A 22,701-nucleotide genomic window follows, 5' to 3' on the forward strand; every position below is an offset into this window, starting at 1 on the left:
CCCAGGGACACCAGCCCCACGCAGCTCTTTTCAGTAAACACCACGAGCTGGTTTGCTGGCCACAAGAATGCACCTCGGAGCGCGCGGCAGCCGGCTCCCCGAAACCCCGGTGGTTTGCCCCTTCCTCCACCATGACTCAGGCGGCCGCTGCCCCGGGCCGGTGCGGCACCACACGCACAGCCTGTACTTTGGGCAATTTAGGGTGACAAAATGGGGACGCGGCGCGTGTGGGGCTTTGATTGCAGGGTTGGGGGCTGCAGTGCTTCCCCTGCCCACTCCCACCCCATCCCTGCCCCATAGCCCCTGCCCCAGGGGTATCGCCCCTGCCTGGGATACCCCAGCACACCTGCGTGTGGTACGCCCCCACCCCACAACCCTGCCCAGGGTACCCACCACACCACAACCCTTACCTGGGGTACCCCCTGCCCCACATTCAGAGCTGGGGTACCCCAGTGCCTCACAGCCTTGTGTTGGGTACCCCCATTCCACAGGCCTACCTGGGGCACCCCCTGCCCTAAATCCCTCCCTGGGTACCCCTTGCCCCACAATCCTACCTGGGGTACCCCCCCTACCCTTTCCCCACAGCCCTGCCCGGTGTACCCCAGTGCCCCGCAGCCCTGCCTGCCATATCCCCTCTCCCCACACCCCCACCTGGGGTACTTGCCTGCCCTACAGCCTTGCCTGGGGTCCCCTCCACCCCAAAACCCTGTCTGGGGTACTTCCCTGCCCCACAGTCCTACATGGAGGACCCCAGAGCCACACAGCCTTGCCTGGGGTACCCCCCTCTGCCCCAAACCCCTCCCTGGGGTACCCCTACACACAGCCCCCCTGGGTTACACCCACCCCTGCCCCACAGCCGTGTGTGTGGGGTGCACATGCCGGTGTACCCACAGCCATGGGTACACCATGGTGGGGAGGGGTGTGTGCACCCCCACTGTCATGTGTCTGTTTGCCTCTTCCTGTGTGTGGTGTCTGTCTGTCTGTCTGTCTGTGGGTGCAGATGTGGGTGTCCCCACCAGCAGAGGGGGTGTGAGTTTGTGTGTGTGTGCGCCTGTGCGCATCTGCACCCCGGGGGTGCTGGCACAGCCCCGCCCGAGGTGTGTGCTGCCTGCACCCCTGCCTGCACCCCTGTCTGCACCCCTGCCTGCACCCCTGCCTGCATCCCTGCCCGCACCCCTGCCTGCGTCCCTGCCCGCACCCCTGCCTGCGTCCCTGCCTGCACCCCTGCCTGCAGACGGGGGGCCCTGGGCCAGGCTGCACCCCGCTCTGTTTGGGTTTGTGGTGCCAGCAATACCTTGGGCAGATCTGACCCTGTACCCACTGTCACCTGCTGCAGCACCAGCATCACCGGCACCCCACGGTGTCCCCAAGGACCAGCACCCAGTGACAAGGCACTGCCCCCAGGGTGCTGCTGGCCCGGGCTGCCCCTCAGCAACATATACAGGGTCACCCCTGGGCACTCCCACAGCCACCAAGCCTGGCTCAGGGTGCCCTTGGGGGGTGATCAGGCTACAACGGGGTGGCAGAAGCCAGCGCAGCCAGACACGGGAGACATTGGCACACAATGGGGTGGCAGAAGGCTACCTGGCCGTATACAGGGTATTTTTGGGGAGCCATGGGTTGGTAGCGGCTAGCCTGGCTCGGTACGGGGTATCGGGGTGGTGCAGTCAGGTACAAGATGTTGCAAGGGACCAGAGGCCAACCCGGATGCATGCAGGGTGCTGGGGTGACATGGGGTGACAATATCTGACCCAGCCAGATTTGGGTTGTCAGGGTGCTGTGGGGTGGCAGGGGGACACCCTACTGGCTCTGGTTCAGGGTGCTGACCCAGGCACATCTGTGGTTTTGGGGTGCTGTGGGGTACCCAAAGCCAAGCCCCTGGCTCCAGGGTGCTGGGGTGCTGTGGGGTACAGCCAGGACAGAGAGCTCTCCCCATCGCAGACCTCGGGTCCCCGAGCTGCGCAGGCTCCCGCCATGGTCCAGCATCCCGCTGCGCTCTTGAGTAGTTAATGAGTTGTAGGGGAGATTTTGAGCAGGCAGGGAACAGGCAGGAGCGAGCCCGTGTCTGGCAGAGGCCAGCGACCACATTCCTGGGGGCGGGGGGGTGGCTGGAAATGCCACCACCAGTGTGAAATGTTGGGGGGCTGTTGCTGGGGTCACACACGCCCCCGCAGCCGCTGCCAGGTGTGTGTGTGTGTGAGCGCAGGCAGCCGCCCCCCACCTGCCCTGTGGGGTTTTTTATTTTCCCTTTGCCGTCTCCCTGCTCAGGTTGACTGGTGACGCTGCCGGGGTGGTTACGTGCGTTATCTGCTTCCTTCAAGGCCAAAATATTTGAGCAGGATGAGTAAAGGTATTTATCACCCAGTTCGGGGATCCCCGCCGGTGCTCCCTGCCTGGCAGGGTGGGAGAAGGAGGGGGCCGGGTGTTGGGGACCCTGCACCCACCCCACAGGGCAGGGAGCACCCATGGGTGCCCTGAGGTGACAGTGTCGGAGCAACAAGCATCACAGCGAAGGGGCTGCACTTTGCACACTGATGCAGAGGTGCCCGGCGGTCGCTGAACCCCAGTTAAACGTGAGCACTGATAAGATGTTCTAGAAATAAAAGCAAACCCTGACCTGGCGGCAGCTCCAGGTGATAATGGTGAAGCTGAGGAATTTCTAGGTCCCCAGGGGGGTTCAGTGGGTCCAAATGAGCAGGGTGGCTCTGTGTTCCTGGCACCTATCACCCCGAAACCAAGGGGACGGCTGCGGCAGGTGGCGTCTCTCCCCCTCCCGCCCTTCTCAGGTAACCCAGCGCCATCTCTGCAAACAAAGGGGAGGGTGTGGGACGCAGGTGACGGTGACGGAGGAGCCGAGAGGAGCGTCCAGCAGTGAAACCCCACCCCGGGCGGGCGCTGGAGCTGGCCCCGCCAGCCCTTATAAGCACAGGTGCACCCAGGTGTAAGCTGATCCCCCAAGGGCTGCGAACGGCGACAGGTGGCGGTGACGGTTTCGGTCCGTGGGTTCTTCTCCACCATCGCCTGCAGCGCGGCAGCGAAGCGGTCACCATGTCGATGGCACTGGAGATCAGTGGGGTGGCCTTGTCGGTGCTGGGTTGGTTGTGCAGCATCCTCTGCTGCGCCTTGCCCATGTGGAGGGTGACGGCTTTCATCGGCAACAACATCGTGACGGCGCAGATCATCTGGGAAGGGCTGTGGATGAACTGCGTGGTGCAGAGCACGGGGCAGATGCAGTGCAAGGTCTACGACTCCCTGCTGGCCCTGCCGCAGGATTTGCAAGCCGCCCGCGCCCTCCTGGTGGTAACCATCCTCTTGGCCGTCCTGGGTTTACTGGTGGCCATCATAGGCGCCCAGTGCACCCGGTGCGTGGAGGACGAGAGCACCAAAGCCAAGATCACCATCGTCTCCGGCGTCATCTTCATCCTCTCCGCCATCATGAACCTCATCCCCGTCTCCTGGTCGGCCAACACCATCATCCGGGATTTCTACAACCCGCTGGTGCTCGACGCGCAGAAGCGGGAGCTGGGCACCTCGCTCTACGTGGGCTGGGCAGCCTCTGCCCTCCTGCTGCTGGGGGGGTCCCTGCTCTGCTGCTCCTGCCCCCCCAAAGACGACAGGTACACCACCGGCAAGGTGGCCTACTCAGCCCCACGCTCTGCCGTCACCAGCTACGACAAGAGGAACTATGTCTGAGCCCCCCCGGGATCCCCTGGGACCCTCCGACACCCACCCTCCCTACCCCACCCACCCCGAGACCCTCATCACCCTCCACAGAGCCAGGGGTGGCGGCAGTGGGGCAGGGGGGCGCGAAGGAGGGGACGGGGACGGCGGTGGGGTCAGGGCCAGGCTGTGTAAATAGAGACAGTTTCGGGTAAACAAGAAGCGGTTTCGGGTTGGCGGGAGACGCGGCGCCCAGCGCGCCCCTGCCCGCGCCGATGGGGCAGGATGGGGACAGGGCTGGCGACAGTGGCCCCCTCTCAGTGTGTCCCCCCCCATCACGCCGGCCGGGCACCGTTTGTCCCTGTTACGTGTGTCTGTACCGGTTACATTTGTCAATAAACGTGTCCTGTTTTGGTAGCCAGAGTATCTTTGGAGTGTGTGTGGGGGAAACAAGATCCCACCAGGGACGGTGGGGTTGCTGGGGCTACGGCCCCCCCAAGGCGCCACGTCACGTCCCCCGCTAGGGCAACACCGGATTTGGGGGCGGGGGTGTCCCGTTGTGGGGTGTCCCGTTGTGGGGTGTCCCGCTGCAGCCCCGCGTCCCCCGCACCGGGGTCTCTTCTCGGGGGGGCGGCTCCCCGCTGCCCGTTCGCGGGCACATTCGTGGCGGGTCGGGAGGCAGCGGAGCCGCTGAACTCCGGCAGCGGCACTCCCTGCGCGCCCGGTCCAAAGTCTGGCTCCACGGAGGGGAACACGGGGTGCTCCCCCACCCCCCACCGAGAGCAGCGGCCGGGGCGAGGCCGCATTGCACAACCGCTCCCACCGGCCCGGCCCGGCCTCCCCCGCCACGCTCCAGCGGGCAGGGACAAAGGGGGAAGGAGCCGCCGCAGGTGCACGGCCGGATCCCGCGCACCCGCACCCTGCCCGCCCCGCGGCTCGGAGCAGCTCTCGGGAAAACGCTGCCCGCGGGCAGGTGGGAGCGGGACGTTTTGTTGCCTTCGGGCTGGGATGTGGCTGCGGGCAGGCGCAGGCAGCGGGAGCCCGGCCCCGAGCGCCGTGTCCCGGCCGAGCCCCGCTGCCCGGCCCGCAGGCGGGGACTCTGCCCCGGCCCCCCCGGCCGCTCCCCGCAGCAGCCGCGATAAGGATCGGCAGCGCCCGGGCGGGGCGGCGCTGCCCGGCTGTGCCGGGGGCGCTGACAGACGGGGACGCGGCGCCGTGTCCGGCCCGGCAGGCAGCGCGCGCTCGGCGGTGACCTTGCCGCCGGCAGCGCCCGGCACGCGGCGCCCTCCCGCCGCCAGGGGGCGCCCCGCTGCCGGCAAGCGAGGCGGGGGCGGGGCCGCCGGCGCGCACGGTGCGTCACGGCCCGCGCGCCCCGCCGCCGCCGTCGCCATGATGCTCCGCCGGCTGTCCCTCGCCCCCGCCCCGCCGGGCCGGCTGCGCCCCCGCCCGCCGCTCGCTACCGCCCCCCGCTCCGTGGTGACGTAAGGGCCCGGCCGCGCGCGAGGGGCGGGGGCGGCGGGAGGGGTCCGGAGAGGAGGGGCGGGGCCGTTACCCGCGGTTGGGCCACGCCCCCCGGACGTTAGCCCCGCCCCGTGTTATGGTTTCCCTTCACGGGGCAGTCCCCCGCCAGCAGGGCAGCGCTTGGCAGCACGGCCGGGCCAGCCACGCCCTCACCCCGACCGCGCCCCCCCGACCACACCCCTGCCCCCCTGGCCACGCCCCTCTCCCGCAGCGCGGTGCCGGTGGCGTACACGGAGGTGTCGGGACGCGGAGACCGGCCGCCCCTGGTGATGCTCCACGGGCTCTTCGGCAACCGCGGCAACTTCCAGACGGCGGCCAAGGCGCTGGTGCGCGGCGGCAGCGGCAAGGTGAGGCCGCGGCGCCCCGAGGAGGGGTCACGGGCAGGCAGTGCCGGGGCCGGGGTGACACGGTACCTCTGCCCAGGCAGGTGCTCGCGCTGGACGCCCGGAACCACGGCAGCAGCCCCCACAGCCCGCTGATGAGCTACGAAGCGATGAGCGTGGATGTGCAGCAGCTCCTGACCCACCTGGGCATCACCAAGTGCATCCTCCTGGGCCACAGCATGGGGGGCAAGACGGCCATGACGCTGGCCTTGCAGCGGGTCGGCAGGCGCAGGGCTCTGGGGCTGGGGGCGCGCAGGCTCAGGGGGCTCCTGGAGCAGGAGGCTGTAGGAAGGGGGGTGGCACTGGGGGGTGTTGTTCACCAATGCCAGCCTTGCCCGCGGCCCCACAGCGAGTGGCTTTTCTCCACGTGGTCGGTGGTGCTGTCCCGCTCAGAGTGGTAAGCCGGGCTGTGGAAGCAGGAGCGGGTCTCTGTCCACCAGCCCACGCTCTGGTACTGATTGCAGGTGAGGTTAGAGATTGGTGCCAAGGCACAGGGACACAGGAACTCACGGAAGGGCACGGGGAGTCTTTGCTGAGGCAGAAATGAGCTAGAAGTCTCTAAGGAGGCTGACTGAGAGCAGAACTCTGTGCTCGGTCATGCTGCGGAGATCCTGGCTGGCATCTATCTGCCGTTTGTGTCCCCAGCCAGACCTGGTGGAGCGCCTCATCTCTGTGGACATTAGTCCTGTCACAACCGCACCTGTCTCCGAATTCTCTGCCTACATCTCAGCCATGAAGACAGTGAAGATCCCGGAGGGTCTGTCCCGTTCTGCAGCCCGCCAGCTGGCTGACGATCAGCTGCGACCAGTGGTGCAGGTAGGAAATGACACTTCTGGGATGGGGTTTCCTTTCCCCACCTGTCCCTGGGAGTGTCCCAGAGCTTTATGGCCATGGTCCTGGTGGGATGCTTTGCACACCCGGCCTGGGCAGCTGGAGGACATCTCAGGGCTGCAGGGGTGATGGGGAGTGTGACAGCATGGGTGTCGGGCAGAAGGGATGGAGGGGAGATCAGAGGGTGCCAGGATATCTTGAGGTCTTGTTGTTTTCACTGAAAAGCATACGATCCCCTTTTGTGGCAGCTCCCGCAGCTGAGGCAGTTCCTGCTCACCAACCTGGTGGAGGTGGAGGGCCGCTATGTCTGGCGGGTGAACCTGGAGGCCATTTCCCACCACCTGGCAGATATCATGAACTTCCCCGCCTTCCACAAGCCATATCCTGGCCCTGCACTCTTCTTGGGAGGATCCAACTCACCCTATATCAGGTGGGACTGGGAGAAGCAGTTCAGGGTCTGAGAGTCTGTGGTTTGACCCTTTGTGGTCTTCTGCAGCTGCTGAGGGTGGGAGGAAGCCCCTGAGATGGGGAAGGTCCTGGAGTGAGCTCTGTGCCTCCAGCAGCCATGACACCAAAGCGCTGGAGAGCGAGGGGGAACCTGGGGACAGCCCCAGCAGGGAAGGGGACGTGGTCAGACCTGGGATCCCACTCTGCTTGAGTAGGGTGAGGGAAGACACCTGGACAGACATCTGACCACACTTCCCGTGGCGTGTTCCCCTGTCCTGCAGCTCCAAAGACTATCCGGAGATCCAGCGCCTCTTCCCCAGGGCTGATGTCAAGTACATCGAAGGTGCGGGCCACATAGTCCATCAGGATAAATTCGAGGAATTCATCACTGCTGTCCTCAACTTCCTGCCACCTCCATAGCGCTGGGGACCTGGGGTTCTGCACGCACCACGTGGGACCCGGGGAGCTCCGGGCACTGGGGCAGGACTCTGTGAGAGGGGCTCAGCCTGGACTGATTAGGCTGGATCCTGCCTGCAAGGGCTTCTCCCAGCCTGGCTTGCCTGGATCCAGAGTGGAGAGGCACCTCCATCCCGCATAGCTCTCCTGCCACCTCGCAGGGTGGCACCGGCCCTGGCACTGCCCTTCCTGCGCAGCCTGTCCCACCTGTGCTGGGGCTTTGGGAGGGGACAGGAGAGCCCTCTCGTTCTTCTGCCAGACCACCTGGCTGTGGATCTGGCTGTGACTTTGCCAAATGTGCAATAAAGCTGAATCCATGCCAAGGCAGAGAAGGGTTTGGATGTGGCGGTGAAGGACAGGGGAGTTGGGGAGGGCACAGGACGGGGCTTTCACCACCAGCAGGAATATTGGTGGGAGGTGACAACTGGGCTGGGCCTGTAACACACTGAGCTGTGGGAGCAGTGCATGTAAGACACAGGTCTGAGGGTCTTTTGTGTCTCCAAGGGGGAATTGCATCCTCCTTCCACCTCAGGGGCAGACAGAGGATTGTAGGATCTTCTAAGCAAGGAGATGCTGCGAGCCTGCAATGCAGGGTGCACAGAAGTCCCCCTGGAGCGCATCTGCCTAGCACACCCCCAAGGCAGGCACCTCCTCCTCCCTGAGCTCCCCCCGATTTCTCACCTCCCACCCACTCACAGCATCCCTGAGAAGGCAATGTAACACCAGCTACAACCATCCACCCACCGTGGGCTAAAGGCAGAGAAGCGGTGCTGTCTGCTGTAAAATCTCTTTATTAGATGATGGATAAAACCAGAGATGGGGCGGAAGCGTCTCTGGGGGTGACGGATCGTTTCTGTCGCAACTGGGTACCAGCTCTGGGAACAGTTAAGAGAGACACTAATCAGCTTTGCATTTGGTGCTGCAGAGCCAGGTGTCTGTTGCTCCCTGAGAAGAGTTTGCCCAGTTTGGGGTTGCCTGGAGGCCACAAAAGGAAGGGAGGAGACCAAGGACTATTTTATTGCAGGTCTGTTTGTTGCTACCAGCACACAAGTCCTGGGAAATTTCTCCCCGCTCCGCCTTGCTGGCTGGTTTGGTACCAGGTTTGGGGCACAGACAAAAGGCTGGCGCAGAGGTGTGAGGTGAAGGGACTCACCATGGGCTGGAGGTCAGTGGCCTGGGAAGAGGTAGAACTTCCTGAGCAGTGTGGTCCGTTCTAGTGATGGCAACTGCCGAGGGAACTTTTCAAAGGCGCGTTGCACCTGGGGTGAGAGAGGCAGCGGGAACACATGAGAGCAGCTCCGTGCCCAGCATTGGAAGGGTGCAGGGAGTTGGGAAGTGTCCCCAGGGGCATCCCCAGATGTGTGTCTGGTGGCATGAGATGCCGTGGGCTGCACCAACACGCCAGGCTCTTGCATGCCCACCCCATGGCAGGGTGCCAGCTGACTTTCCAGGCCAAACCAGACCTCTTTTTGACAGATCTTGCTGGGAAATGGCCTGTCCTGAACTCTGCTCTGAGCAGTACTTCTGACCATTGGTATGGCTGCATCTGCCGGCACACCTGCAGGTAACTGCAAAGCCTCACCTTTCGGAAGATCTCCTGTAAGTTGCTGTCACAGGCATGGTTTCGAAACTGTTCTATCAGGACCTGGATGAAAATGGTGCCTTTTTCTGTGCTTCTCCAGGACAAAGTATCTGAGGAGACAGAAGGTGCCAAGTGTGATTTCACTGCAGCAATGATTAGTGCTGGGTGCTGAAACAGGAGGCTGGGGCACCTTCTCCGAGATCATTAATCAACCCACGGGCTTGGGAAAGGACAGGGCATCCCAGGGAAGCAAGAAGTCTTCAAGCCTCTCCGCTCTCCCATGTTCCCAGCCATGCCAGCTGCCAGGCCATCTGTGACCTGGCAGAAGACAATTTCCCCTGGCCGGCCACTGCGGTGAGATAAATTGGCTGGGGAAGGAGTGTGGGCAGAGCCAGTGGGCAGGGCTGGAGCTGCGGCGAGGGACAGCAGCCAGGCAGGGGAACAAAGCTCTGTCCCTGGCCAAGAGGGATCTGTGGTGTCCTGGAGCAGCCTTGTACCCTGGCATTAGGGGACACTGACTTCTCCAGAGCTGTTGGAGCAATGCCTGAGCAGTCACTGGCTGGAGGGGATCCCCATCAACCAGCCTCAAGGACGAGGAGGTGTGGAGGAGACCCATGGCATCAGGAATAGGAGTCCTGTTGTCCCCACCTGCTTTCAGGCACGGCAACTATCTCCAGGAACCGCTTACCAGGTGTGGAGGCATGTAAAGTGGCAAAATCACTCTCCAGGTGGACTTCGCGGATTCCCTCAGCTTCCAGCCCTTCAGGGAATGCGTCAGCCGAGCCAGGAGCAGGTGCAGCAGGGTCTGCGGAATCACTCACCAAGACAGACCCTCTTTTTCCTGGGAAGGCAGGGCCAGCCATCAGCGATGACGGGCTGTCCTGTCCCCACCCTGCGCTCAGGGCTCACGTGCCCTGGGAGAGCCTGGCTGGCTTGGTCGCCTCACAGGCCCCTCATAATGGAGACTCACCTCCACGGCAGGCCTGGATAATGACCACTTTGGGTTTGCCCAGCAGTGCCCGGCAGTTCTGGTTGTTGAATTTCTGATAGATGGTGTCGAGGGAAAGGATGTCTGTGGTCTCATCTTTGCTCTTGGTCCCGCAGAGCCCAGCGCTCAGCCCGTGGGACATGAAGACCAGGAAGGTGCTGTCAGAGGTCCAGTGCTCTTCACGGTCTGCAAAATCCTTCATGACCGTAGCCATCCCCTACAAACCAGCACAAGGAAGGAACATCAGCAACTTGTGACCCAGCCACCCGCTGTGGGCAGGAGCCACTGCCACTGGGGACAGAGTTGTCCGTGTGGTGCCTGAGCCCTCTCACCAGTGCAGGCAAGGAGGGTCACTGTGCCACTGCTGGGGCCGGTGGCAGCTGCTTTGTGCTCTGCTTTACCTGGGAAGTTAAGTTGTAGTGGGTGTCCACCACATAGCCCAGCCCTTCTAGCAGCTTTGTCATCCCCACCATGTCTACTTCAGCCCCATTTCGCCGGCTCAAGTGCTCAAACTCGATGTTGCAGATGAGCAGGGCCCTACGGGTTCGCGTCTCCCGTGGTAGATGGATGGGATAGATCTGTGAGGAAGGAGGGAGGGAGAGAGGGCTCAGTGGTGGGTGGGTGCAGGGAGGCTTTTCTTGAGAGGCAGCTAATAGTGGAGAAGGCCCATGAGTGCAGCAACCACATCTCCCTGTCCCTGGGGCATCTCCCCACATCTCCTGCCCTACTCCTGGGTCAGCAAAGACCCTAGCTTCCCTGGGCAAGGCCCTGCCACGCTCCAGCCCCCTCTCATCTCTGCAGCACCTGGTCTCCCTCTGTGTCCCTGATGTGCCGGTACTCGCTCAGGGAGCACTGCCGGATCCACTGCTGGCCCTGGATGCTGATGGGGTGCCCAGTGGGGACCTCAATGTTGGGGGCGGGCAGCTGCACATCACGAGGCCCTGCAAGCAGAAAGCCCTCCTTTACGCTGGGAAGCACCTGCAGCAAGAGGGGCCTATGGCAGGGCACAGACGGGTGAGCAGAGCTGGGATCCGCCCCTTGGGAGAGGACAGACACCCCTTAGAGCCCTGTCATTGCTGCACAACAAGGGGGTCTCAGTGCCACAAAGCAGTGACACTGGGAACACCAAACTGCCTCTTGCCTTTGGGCCTCGGACACCCTCCAGGGCCAGACCCCCCTCCAGTACCACACAGGAGATGCTGGGTCCCCCCGCAAGGCCTGGAGCAAACCACAGCTCCACAGTTCTCACCCGACTCAGCGGCCAAACCCAGCTGCTTTGCCAAGACACCATCGCGCTTCCTGAGGCTGTCGATGAAGATCTGGCTGGCCCTGGAGCCCTTGAGGCGCACGCAATCGATGAGGCAGCGAGCCTTGTCGGTGCGCACCACGTACCGGTCCTGCACCTCGTCTACCTCCTGCAGGTTCAGCACCCCTTGGGCCAGCAGGTCGTCCAGCAGGCCAGAGATCAGTGGCTTGCTCACCCGCTCCACAAACTCCGTCCGCACATTCAGGAGTTGCCGATCTGTGGGGCAGCCTCATCAGTTCCTGGAGCACTCACACCACAGCTCCTGCTGTCCCGCTGCCCATTCTGCGTGCTTCCTCTTCCTTACCGCCTCCCCTGGGTGCTGATCCCTTCCCCGCCACCCCTCTAGCTGCTCCCCCTTCCCCATCGCCTTCCCTGGATGCTGCCCCCCGCTTCTGCTGATCCCTCCCACTTTCCATCCCGTGTGCTCCCTGTCTCCCATTTCCCACCCAGGGTGCTGCTCCCTCCTTCACTGTCACCCCGGGGGCTTTGCCTGCAGTTGCCCACCTCCCCCTTTTCCCACACACCCACAGACAGTCCCCCAAGGAACGCATTCGCAAGGCCCCGGACACCCAGGGCCACAGTGTCCTGGAGCCTGGTCCACGTGCTGTGTCCCTGTGCTTCGGGCTAACCAGGGCAAGCAGGACCCAAGCAGGACCCCACTGGCACCCCCGTCCCACCACTGAACCCCAGCACCGCCGGTCGGACTCACCTGCCATCGCCCCTCAAACCGTGACCTGCGGAAGCAGCCACGGAGTCTCCTGACGCGGAGGAATACGAAAGCAAATGTTTTACAGAGCTTCACTTCCTGCCTCTTTGCACGGGCCTTGGGCTGCTGCCATCCCCCGCCTGCACCCCTGTGGTCGCCTGAGTCTGAGAGTTCACTGGGCGTGGGGACAGAGCCCCTGCACGCTTTGCGGCCACACTTGGATCTGCTTCTGGGGGTGCCCAGCACATTTCCTGTGACACTGGGGCATCATGAATAAACGTAACTGTTCCCAGCGCCAAAACGCTCAGTGCCTGCAGAGCCAGGAGGCGGCTCCCAGCCCTGCTGTGCCTCTCAGAGCTGGGCACGGAGCAGCTCCTCTCGCAGCTCATGGCCCCAGGGCCAGGACCGACATCATCTTCATGCACACAGCCCCAAACCCTCCAGACCTGTCTGAGGCTAAGCTCCGCTTATCTCTTCCTCACGCTGCCCTGTGCAGGCGCTGGCAGGGAGATGCTGCCTTGGGCAGCAGCATCTTCATCCGTGCAGAGGTTCACCAGCCTGGTCTCCATCCCGCAAGCACTGAAGGGGAGCCTGCCTGGAATGTAAAATATAGACTGTAAGAAAGCCTGAGGCTGCCCCGTAATTCTATTAGCAGGGCTGTTTCACAGGGCAGGTTGAGCACAGGTTGAGACGTGGGTGAGAATAGCAGAAGTAACACCCATGATGGGGAAACCCAGGGAGGAGCCATGGGGAAAAGGGAATCACAGAATCACAGAATCGACTAGGTGGGAAAAGCCCTCAGAGATCATCCAGTCCAACCCTTGGTCCAACTCCAGTCCGTTTACTAGATCATGGCACTAAGTGCCATGTCCAATCTCAGCTTAAAAACCTCCAGGGCCGGTGAGTCCAGCACCTCCCTGGGCAGCCATTCCAATGCCTGACCACTCTCTCTGCAAAGAATTGCTTTCTCATCTCCAGCCTCAATTTCCCCGGGCAGAGTTGAAGCCCATGGCCCCTTGTCCTGTTGCTGACTGCCTGGGACGTACATTGCGCCCTTCGGGAGGGAGAGGCAAACAGCCACGGAGCACTGCAGCTGCTGAGTGCCAAACACCAGTACAGGTTGGGGCTGATCTGCTGGAAAGCAGCATTGCGGAGAAAAACCCGGGAGCTGTGGTTGGCAACAGGGTGACCATGAGTCAGCAACACGCCCGTGTGGGCAAGAGGACAATGGTATCTGGGATGTGTGAGGAAGAGTGTGATCCAGGAGGTTGTTCCTCCCCCTCTGCTCTGCCCTGCTGTGAGGCCACATCTGCAGAACTGGGGCCAGTTCTGGGCTCCCCAGTTTAGGAAGGACAAGGAATTACTGGAGAGAGTCCAGCAGAGGGACACAGAGATGCTGAGGGGTCTGGAGCATCTTTGTGATGAGGAGACACTGAGAGAGCTGGGGCTGTTGAGCTGGAGAAGAGAAGCTGAGAGGGATCTGATCCATGGGATCAATAGCTCAGGGTGGGTGTCAGAGGATGGAGCAGACTCTGTTCAGTGGTGCCCAGCGCCAGGGTGAGGGGCAACGGGCACAGACTGAAACACAGGAGGCTCCATGTGAACATGAGCAGAAACTTGTTTGCTGGGAGGTGCCAGAGCCTGGCCCAGGCTGCCCAGAGCGGGTGTGGAGTCTCCTTCTCTGAGACATTCCAACCGCCTGGACCCACCTGTGTGATCTGCTCTGTGACCCTGCGTGAGCAGGGCTGGGCTGGGGATCTGCAGAGCTCCTGCAGCCCAACCGGCCTGGGGTTCTGGGGTTCTGTGATAACACAGGGTGGCCTCACGATCTTGTCACCATCCCGAAGGCCCCGCAGGCCTGTTGGGGAGCCCTCACACTTCACGGCTCCGCGGTGCCCCGCCCCACGCTGGGATCCCAGCCCCGCCCTGCCCTGGCCAGGACCCGGCAGCCGGGGGGCGGCGCTGCCCGTGAGGGGCCCGGGCTGCCCCAGTGCGGGGCACGTGAGGAACGCCCCTTTCCCCAAATCCCGGCCCTTCCCGCCCACGGGCCCCACCGGCCGGTTCCCGCTGCCCGCAGGCGCAGTAGCGGCGGGCGGGGCTGTCCGGTCACCGGGCCGATCACGTGACGGACTCCCCCTTTCCGGTTATGCCCCCCCCCCGCCGCGGCCCAGTGACCGCCCGCCCTTTTCTGAGGGGAAGGGCAGCCCGGCCGCGGATTGGCTGCAGTTGGACGCGCTGTGATTTCTCATTGGGCGCTGAGCGCCCGGTCCCGCCCCGAGCCTCGCCGCACTGGGTCACGGGATAGGCTTGCGGGCGACAAGAAGGGCGTGTCCCGGCTGCCGGTGGCGCTGGGCGGGGACGCGTTCGCTCCGTTCATTGGCCCACAGTGCCGGTGGCGCCTGGCGCTGATTGGCTGCGCCGCGCGGGTCGGTGGGGGGGGGCAGGGCGGGGAGCTGCACGCGGCAGAGGCGGGAGCGGCGCGGCCGGAGCAGGTGAGACCCGCCGGTTCCCATTCCCCGCCCGGCGCCGCCCCCGCGGGCCCAGCGCGGCCTCTGGCCCCGGCCCGGTCCTGCCCGGGCCCTGCGCGCTCCTCAGGTTTCTCCCCGCCGCCGCCTCCCGGTGAGCGCGGCCTCCCCGGGGCCTGTCCGTGTGGGGCGGGCGGCGGCAGCGCTGAGGCGGCGGTGGCGGCCCCGCGGCCCTACCGCGCAGGGCGGGCGACGGCGGGCCCGGGCCGGCCTCGCTGTTGCCCGCCGCGGCGTGGGGTGGCTGGTGGGCGCAGGGGGCGGCCCCGAGGTGCCGGAGGTTTAAAAGCCGGTTCACGTTAAGGAGAAGGAACGGGCCGCGGGTTTTCCGCCGGGTTAGGCTTGGGGGCGGCGCCGTGCCGGGAGCAACAGCCCTTCCCCAGCCCCGGGCTGTGAGAGCTCGGCTGCGGGCAGGAGGCTGCTGGCCCGGCTGGACTTCCCCGGGCCCGGGACGGAGCGACGCTGCCGCTGCCGCCCCCGGGCCCCGGAGATCCCCCTGGAAGCAGCTCCCGGTCGCGGGGTTCTTGTGCCACACGAAGCGCGGTAACAGACTGGTCCTGCCCCTTCCCCCGCTGGGGTCTGCCTGGTGTCCCCGCACACGGTGCTGGTTTTTGGAGAAGGTGCCTCCCCTCCTTGGGTAGGAGCTGGTGAAGCTCCCTGTGGAGGTTTGAAACTGCTGGTGGCAGAAGTTTGGTGTGGAGACAACGTTGTTGCAAGTTTTACATTTATTAAAAAATCTCAAACAACTGTGTGTTGTAAACGTAGGTTTCCCTAAAGCATTTGATGCGATGCCTTTGGGTTTTCCCGCTGAATTAACTGGAGGGGGATGAGCTCAAAATAACCTGCATAAGGTCGGTGGCTCCCAGAACATTACTGGGGACATTATGTTAACGGTCTCCTAAAGATCCTACTGCTGATTTTGTCAGTGATCTGAAGAAAGTTTGCAGCTAAAAGCTGATGGAGCACACAAGCAGCTTGGAGTGCTGAGTGAAAAATAAGAGATTAGGATCCAATAGGTTGGTCTGGTGAGTTTGGCACTGTATTTCTGGCTGGGGTCGTGCATCTATTACCAGGGAAAAAGCACTTCTGCAGCGCTGCGCCCAGGTTTGGTGCCCGTGTGTGGGGCGGACGCTGGTGGAAAGCTGGGCAGAGTTCAGACACAATGTGTGAGGGTGGGATTAAAGGTGAAAAAAGCTGCCGTGCAGTACAAGAACTCCGGTCTGCCTCATGCAACGAGATTGGGTCAGTGTGTGTGTATTGGGGAGGACAGAAGTTGGACTGTGGGACTTCAGTGTGGCTGGTCGTGCTATACGAGTGCGTGCATAGAAACCAGAGCGTATATTTTGAAGTGATAATCAAGTGTGCAAACAAACTTCCTGAAGTCACTGATGACTTTGTATTTGCTGGCAACTTTTGCATCAAGCTGTAGAACTTTTCTTTTAATAATAACAATAGCAAGTGTTGTAGGTCAGTTAACAGCGCGGGAGGTTCTGTGGTCCGCTCTGCTCGTGGGTTTGTAGGGTCGCCACATAACGTCTTTCAGGGTGTTTGCTGCAAGATGGATATCTAAGCAAACAGAGATGAAGACTGGTAAATAAATGGAAAAGTTTTACTTATAGTTATTAATTTCTAGGAATAGCTGGTTTCCCCTTTGCTGTGTTTGCAGAAATCTGTTTACGCTGGCAGTGACAGTTATTTGATTTTTCTCAAAGCGCCTGAACAGGGAAATTTCCTCAGATTGCCGTTAGCCCTGTGGAAACGTCGTTGCAGCCCTTCTGTCTTGCTGAAAGTGTCGCTTTGCTCTCAGGTTTGTCTGTGGCAAGCTAAAAGGGAAAAGAAAAATAATTAAGGGGGAACTTTAGGGCTAGATCTTCCCATGCTACAGAGGCTTTGGAGAATGCCGCTGTGCCAGCTGTTTGTTATCTCCATCTGCCAAAATATGCGCTGGCTCGCTTTTATTTTGTTCACGTGGGGCTTTTCAAAGTCGCCCTTGTCCCGGGCTGGCGGGAGCGCGGGGGACACTGCGGGCGGCCGGTCCCCCGCCTGGCGCCTGTGTCACTGAGCTTTGCTCACCTGAAGGCCGGTGGGTGAGGGTTGCTGAGGAGCTGGGCTGCCTCCTCGACGTGCTGCTTTAGTCTGGGAGTTTGAGACAGAGCTATTTCCACTCCTGTGTCCTCAGCCCTTCTTTAGGGGCTGCTGTCATCTGAGGGACAGAGTTGTTCTCGATAATAGTTTGGTAAGTGAATTAGAAAGGAGGCTGGAGGGATGAGTGGTTCCATTGAAGGAGTGTGTGCGGTTGTGTTGGAAGTGACCGAGCGTTGTTTTACAAGAAAATCAAGCAGTATAATCTAACCCAGATTATTTTTATCAGGGAGAAATGTCAACAGGAGAGAAAACAAAACAAAACAGTGCTGCATACTTGCACGTCATGCTCAGCTTCCCAGGACAGGAATGTTCCCCCAGGTATTAATAACTAAAAGGCAATTATGAAAGTTCATACCTTTCTCTTCCATCCTTGCTTGCCCACCCTCCAAGGCAGCTCCATCCAGCCAGAGTTCTCTACTTGTTGGCGTGTTTCTGGGTTTCAATGTGGACTTTTATCATGAGACTCTTCTGTCACTGCTTACAGGAAAACATCGACATTTGCAGGACTAAATCGGAGCCCTTTTTAGATAATGATGACTGGGGAAGACAGCTATTTAAAATTTACTTGGCTATTAACAAATTAGCGTAAGAGATTAATCTCTGCTTGTAATCCCTGGCTCGTTCTCCAGGACGATGCCTGCGCTGTGATGGAGCACAAGGAATTTTGAGCGTGCTCCTCGCCGGTATAATTGTTTCCCTTCCGTTCCTCCCTGGCAGTTCTGCGGAGACTGTGCAGCTCTGTGCTCTCAGCAGCCCGAAAGGATAGGATTTCCCCTAGGAGGGATCAGGTGATTATCTTATAAATAGTAAATGCCTGTTCAGGCCTACTTTCAGTGCGCGTTGTTTGGCTGCCGTCTTGCTCTCCGCGTTTGCAACAAGTACAACTGCGTCTGCACCTCGTGGCCCAAACCGAATCCAAGGAAATGGGGCGCACTTTCTGTGGGAGATGATGGATTTCTGGGAGGAGGGAAGCGGCCCTGGTGTGAGGTGCTTTGCAGCCGGTGCTTCAGGCGGCGCAATGGACTGAAAGGCTCCAGCAGCAGCAACGCTCTGCACGCCGTGGTAGTGCCTGGTTCCTTGCTGGCACAGGAAAATTGGCTCATTTGACCGGGAATGTGAGCCGAAATGAAACTGAGACACATTCAATGGCTGAATCCCATTGGAAATGAGCCCGATTTCCTGTAAGAGAGCGTGTGCTGGTACCGGGGAGCCCCCCTCCTCTCTAAGCCTGAGCTCTTGGTGTCCTTTTTGGGCTGCACACACGCATCCCCCTTACCTGACATCTGTTCCCCTCCAGCTTCGCTTCCGTCGTCCCTTGGTGGTCAGTCTGACGGCTGCTGAGCGTTGGGCTCGGTGGACGTTGCGGGTCCATGGACAGTCCCGCGGTTGTCCTGCCTTGTTTGTGCTCGGCCCTCCCCGCACTCAGGTTTTGTTCGCTCTGCTGGACCTGGGTTTGCCTCTTCCCCAGGTGACGGGGATCAAATCAAGGGAATCAATTTGCTTTTGGGTTTGTTTTTGCAGCATCGTTCTGCAGCCCTGAGCGATCTGTGTACAGCTGGTTGGAGAGCAGGGTCTCACCTTTCCTGGGGGAGATAATGGGACGTAACAAGGACAAAACTAAATCACATGGTTTGTGCTCTTAGTAGTGGAAATGACTTTTTGTTTCTTATTATTGCAACTTTGTTGCTTCTTCTCAGCTGAGAGATGCCCTCAGATTTCTTCTTGGAGAGGGAGAAGCCTGTCCAGAGCATGTCCCAAGAGAAGAGACTTAAGTGACTGTATATTCTGTTTCAACACGTATCAAGTTGCTGGCATCAGAGCCTTCCTTTTTTTGTTGTGTGTATCCGTAGGTGCCCTATTCCTTTTAGTCTCTCATCTAGAGCGTTATCAATCTTCCTTCCCTCATGGATCGCATTGCTTATCTTCTAGGTGGGGCGTTTGCTCAGCAGCATGTTTGATACAGCTGATCTCATGCGCTGTAAACCCGTGAAGTTCAGCTGTCCTGGGCACGCACAGCACACTTCTGCTTTCGCTGTATTTATTTTCCAGAGGAAAAGAAAATGTCGCGCCGTTTCTTGCAAGGGCACAAATTTGATCACACTGTGGAGAATGGGCACGGTGTTCACGAGAGGGATGGTGATGAGGACCGAGGTTTATCTGAGCCTTGGGAATGGCGTTAGCGGGGGATAAAGTGGATGGGACTGCTCTGATAGCAAAGTACGAGCGATATGATGGGCACCTCTGCCTGAGATGTAGCAAAAAGCCAAATCCGGTGACTTGCTGAGGTTGCTCAGCACCGTCAGCTCCACCCTCTCTGGAGGAGTCCGTCCTGGCAGCAGAGACACAGGTAGACACAGCTCACAACTTATCTTCACGGGGGCAAAGTCTTGTATCTGAACTTAAGCCCACATTCTTGGCAGAGTATTCTCTGGAGCTCTGCTTGCTTCCATTTCACGGCTGGAAAGTGGAGTCCTTGTTCCTTTTCCAACCTCACCAGTTCATTGCAAAACGAAATTGTGGAATTGTTTGCTCTGGCAGAAAGTGCTTGGACGTGGTGCTGTGTGAGTGACAGCTGCATGGTAAGGACCCTCAAAGCATTCTACTTTGCAGGCCGTTCAATTGCTTGGACTCTGCCAGTCTTTCTCTGCTGGGCTCTGCTGAAGCTGCGGGCTGCAGTTTGCATTGTTCCTTCTGGAAGCTTCACAGGGTTTTGTTGCTCTGTTTTATTCTAGAAACTTGTTGAAGTAGCCAGCTTTCTGTGAGTGGATGGGTGCCTTGTGGCAATCCAGCATAAATCTATCCAGTTGTCTCTGTTATTCACAATATTCACTCTGGATTCACAATAATTTTATTTTTTCTTTTTAAACCTTTCAAAGTAACCAGTGGAAGTGCAATTTATTGCTGGAGCGTGACTGGCACGTAGCACCCAGTACCACCAGAGCCCAGTGGAACTGCGTGTCCCTATTTTAATGCGAACGAGAGGAGCCGTTGTCCTGTTTCGTGTCTGGTTTTGGAGTCACACGCGGTTTTGGGAACATCCCACCGAGGGTGCTCGGGGAGAGCGTGGCCAGGGTGGGTGCTCCCTGCAGCATGGCTCTCCTGCCAGCATCAGCCTGACCCTGGGGGTTTGGGTGGAGGTTTAGGAGGACGTAAGGAGTCCCAGCGTCATTGCTTCTCACCCGTCAGCATCATTTAGGCTCATACTTGCTTCTGCTTTCTGGCCAGACTGCACAGCCCCCATCCTGCCGCCCACCAGGTCACAGCTGCAGCTGCCCCGGTGCCAAAGGCGCTTCTGCCTTCCTTCTCTAATGCCAGACTGAATTTCCCAGAGGCTAAAATGCTCTCATCTTGCTGAAAACTTCAGAGCAAGCCCGTGGCAGCTGGGTGCGAACTTAAAAAGCCTGCGCTGCCCTGAAGGTCAGGCTTGGGTAAGTGGAAGTGAATCTCTGGAGGCACAAAGCCTGGGGAAGCTGAAGGCAGATGTGAAACGGAGCAGCCTGTGTGTGGTGGGGCAGAGGCTGTGGGTGCGTGGGGGAAAAACAGCTTAATGTGTTTTGGGGGGTTGGTGGGAAGATGCACAGCAAAGAGGGGTTTGGTGAGCTCCTCTGGAAGGACTGTTGGAGATTCTTTTTTTTTAAGATGCTTTACATACTGCCGAAGATGCTGTGTCAGCTCTACGTTACCAGTGACTCGGAGTGTTACATTTTCCCTCTGGCTGTGCCAAAGTACAGTTCTTGCTGAAGCTTTTGGAGTGCTGCTGTCAGCTTTCCTGCGCTCCTGGGTGGGTCGGGGCCCTTGTCAGCCCCTCGTTCCCTCTCTGATGCTCCTGCAGTGTGACGAGTGCTGTGACTGCAGGGTTTGTCACAGCCTGATACTTTTATGTCCTCTGCATGTGGGAGTTATTTCCTTTGATGGTGTAGTTCAATGCTGCTTTTTTGTGGGTTTTTTTTTTGGTTTTATTTTAAAAGTGAGGACCTCGTGACATGGGGATCTGCTGCTGGGTTCTGCGGTGACGAGGATCTGCCTGCCTTGGGCAGCCATGTCCCCGCAGTCCCCATGGGTCAGACTGGGATCCCTGCAGGGCAGTTAACTCAATCTCCTTTTTCTTGGGTATCAACATTTCTTTCTGTATATTTGAGGCTTTTGTGCTTCTGGACAATGTGCCCGGTTCCTCTCAGTCCTCTGCAAACATCTCTGTGACCGGCACAAGGCTCTTCTGCCTGGTATGAAAGGGAGATCTGCTTCTAGAAAGTGCCAGCACTTCATATGTCTCTGTCAGGGGACCTGCTGGCTCACATTTTTCACATCCACGCCCTTTACAAGCAGCCGACAAGAGGTAACTACTCCAGGAAAGGAAAGCTGCTGGTGCCCCCTGTTTCTGCTCACCTTCTCTGGGGATATCCAGAGGCCACGGATACATCTGCAAACCCAGCGAGTAGCTGTGGACAGAGAGGGAGGGTGTCTGGGCAAAGAGAAATCTCGTTTTGCTTGCTGCAAGGGAACTGCTGCCTCTGTGGCCCTGGTGTCCACAGGGCGCTGGGGCTCTGTGTGCTGCTGCTGTCCCTTTTGCAGGAAAGGGGACAATGCTGTGTCCGGGGAGGGGACAGAGCTGAGGGCAGCAGTGGCTCTTGGTAGAGGTGTTGGAGCCTGGCTGAGCTGATGGTCTGTTAACCAAGTGAATTTTGGTGATGCCAGCTCTGATTCTGATTGGCTCAGGTTGGTACCAGAGCTCGGGTTGGTACAAAGACTTTATAAGTAATTTTGCTACTCGATTAAGGGAGTTTTGCCATCCCCAGGATAACTCGGTGCTGTATATCCTCTCCGTTCCTGCTCCAGCTCCCACACTGCTGCCCTGCACAGGCCCTTGTTGCTTCTAACTCAGGTGAAAAATATATTTTCATGTTGGGATTTAAACACCTATGGGAAGAGAAAGTACCTCGGTTTCAAAGGAGAAGTGCTGGTTCAGGCTGTAAAGTCCCTATTTTCCAGGGAGTTTTGAACCTCTGGTGCATTATTGTAGTGGCTGTTGTAACTAAAGGGAACATAACAGCCAGAACACACAATCGTTTTGTTCGAAGTCCTGCGGTAAGGGAAGCGGCTGCGGTGGGAGACTCCAGGCTGTTGGATGTTTGTGCAGAAATCCCCGAGGGGACCTAAGAGCAAGTCCCAGACTTTCCCTGTAGCTTTGCCAGGTTGCACCATCTCGTAGGGCAGCGTCAAGCGTTGCTGTGCCCGGGGGCAGCGGCACCTCGGGGCTGCTGCTGCGGCAGCTTTGCTCTGATCCTCCTGCTGCTCTTGGCCCAACGGCTGCGACAGCTTCGTTCCTGTTCCTCAGCCTGGCAGTTCGATCCTTGGAGTGGGCGTCTGCAGTGCCTGGTGAGAACGCGTGGGAGCTGTGGGGAGGCAGCGGCGTTTGGAGGGGTGACCCAGGCAAAATTTGTCTTTGCTTTAAACATTAAGTGATGACGTTGACTCCATGTTCTTCTGTGGTGTTTGTGATGCTGTGAGTTATTGGGATGCTGACCCTAGAGGAGCAGATGGTTGCTTTTTGTACCCCGGTAGGTTGGAAGAGTGAAGAACCGTGTTGGGGGGCAGCTTTTCTGCTTGTCGAAGGTGAGGGGTGAGACTTGGTGCAGGAAGCGATAAGTAATGGAGTAGCCTCAGGCTGAGGTTTGATGGACTTAGTGAGGAGCTGGGCCTGCGGGGAAGCCCCTGCAGTGCTTCAAGACAAACGATCAGAAGAAATGAATGAACAGCCGTGCTTTTGTCTGCAGAATCGGTGCTGTCCTTTCTTGTGCCTGTGGCTGACTCACACCACTGACACACCGCTGACTGTTCCCATGAGGAGAGCGGCAGCTTCCAGCATCCAAGGTGCTGTGCTTGTTCTAGGGCCTGCAGACGGATTGCAGGCAGCTGCCGAGGGAATGCCGTGGTACCGGGAATGCCGCGGTACCGGCAGCCAGCGCCGGCCGCGAGGCAGATCCGCAGGGGGAGCAGATGCCAGAGCTGGAATGTGCCAGCGAGCGCCTCATCCCCCTCCCTCCTGTCCTTTGCGCTGCCTGGAACTGGCACGAGATCATTTCTTTACCTACTGTGGTCTTTGCTCTTTCCCCTTTCTGTCGAAGTTAATACATTCAGTCTGCTGGTCCACAAC

General features: G+C 59.6%; 4 protein-coding genes across 7 annotated transcripts in view; 3 read left to right on the forward strand and 1 right to left on the reverse strand.

Annotated features, from left to right (window-relative positions):
- The first annotated feature begins 2,930 nt into the window (after positions 1-2,930).
- LOC102098148 (claudin-3) lies at positions 2,931-4,077 on the forward strand. The gene has a single exon (XM_005515008.3). It carries the CDS (start codon positions 3,049-3,051, stop codon positions 3,691-3,693), a length of 645 nt encoding a protein of 214 aa, XP_005515065.1. The 5' UTR covers positions 2,931-3,048; the 3' UTR covers positions 3,694-4,077.
- Positions 4,078-4,981: 904 nt separating this feature from the next.
- ABHD11 (abhydrolase domain containing 11) lies at positions 4,982-7,621 on the forward strand. 2 transcript variants are annotated; one of them, XM_065037290.1, is made up of 6 exons: positions 4,982-5,141; positions 5,393-5,528; positions 5,609-5,782; positions 6,210-6,380; positions 6,644-6,825; positions 7,124-7,621. In XM_065037290.1, the coding sequence occupies exons 1-6, from the start codon at positions 5,050-5,052 to the stop codon at positions 7,260-7,262; spliced, it is 894 nt and encodes a 297-aa protein (XP_064893362.1). In that variant the 5' UTR covers positions 4,982-5,049; the 3' UTR covers positions 7,263-7,621. The 2 variants fall into 2 exon arrangements, with proteins under 2 accessions (XP_064893362.1, XP_064893363.1); XM_065037291.1 differs by lacking the exon at positions 5,609-5,782.
- Positions 7,622-8,073: 452 nt separating this feature from the next.
- Positions 8,074-12,228, reverse strand: LOC102097973 (caspase-13). 2 transcript variants are annotated; one of them, XM_005515007.3, is made up of 9 exons: positions 11,884-12,228; positions 11,118-11,390; positions 10,673-10,809; positions 10,270-10,446; positions 9,851-10,085; positions 9,569-9,721; positions 8,881-8,990; positions 8,452-8,557; positions 8,074-8,173 (listed from the first exon to the last, which is right to left on the reverse strand). In XM_005515007.3, the coding sequence occupies exons 1-8, from the start codon at positions 11,888-11,890 to the stop codon at positions 8,465-8,467; spliced, it is 1,185 nt and encodes a 394-aa protein (XP_005515064.2). In that variant the 5' UTR covers positions 11,891-12,228; the 3' UTR covers positions 8,074-8,173; positions 8,452-8,464. The 2 variants fall into 2 exon arrangements, with proteins under 2 accessions (XP_005515064.2, XP_021138417.2); XM_021282742.2 differs by having other exon boundaries at positions 8,074-8,273; positions 11,884-12,181.
- A 2,070-nt stretch (positions 12,229-14,298) lies between these two features.
- MTMR4 (myotubularin related protein 4) overlaps positions 14,299-22,701 on the forward strand; it is a 59,633-nt gene continuing 51,230 nt past the window's right edge. Inside the window, exon 1 of one of the 2 annotated variants that reach the window (XM_065037299.1) lies at positions 14,299-14,372. The gene's annotated coding sequence lies outside the window, so the exon portion shown is untranslated. Of the gene's footprint in view, positions 14,373-19,181; positions 19,976-22,701 lie in introns of those variants that run through there. The other variant, XM_005515006.3, reaches the window with a different exon arrangement.

The sequence above is a fragment of the Columba livia genome, chromosome 20, assembly GCF_036013475.1.
Source record: "Columba livia isolate bColLiv1 breed racing homer chromosome 20, bColLiv1.pat.W.v2, whole genome shotgun sequence".
Lineage (NCBI taxonomy): Eukaryota > Metazoa > Chordata > Aves > Columbiformes > Columbidae > Columba > Columba livia.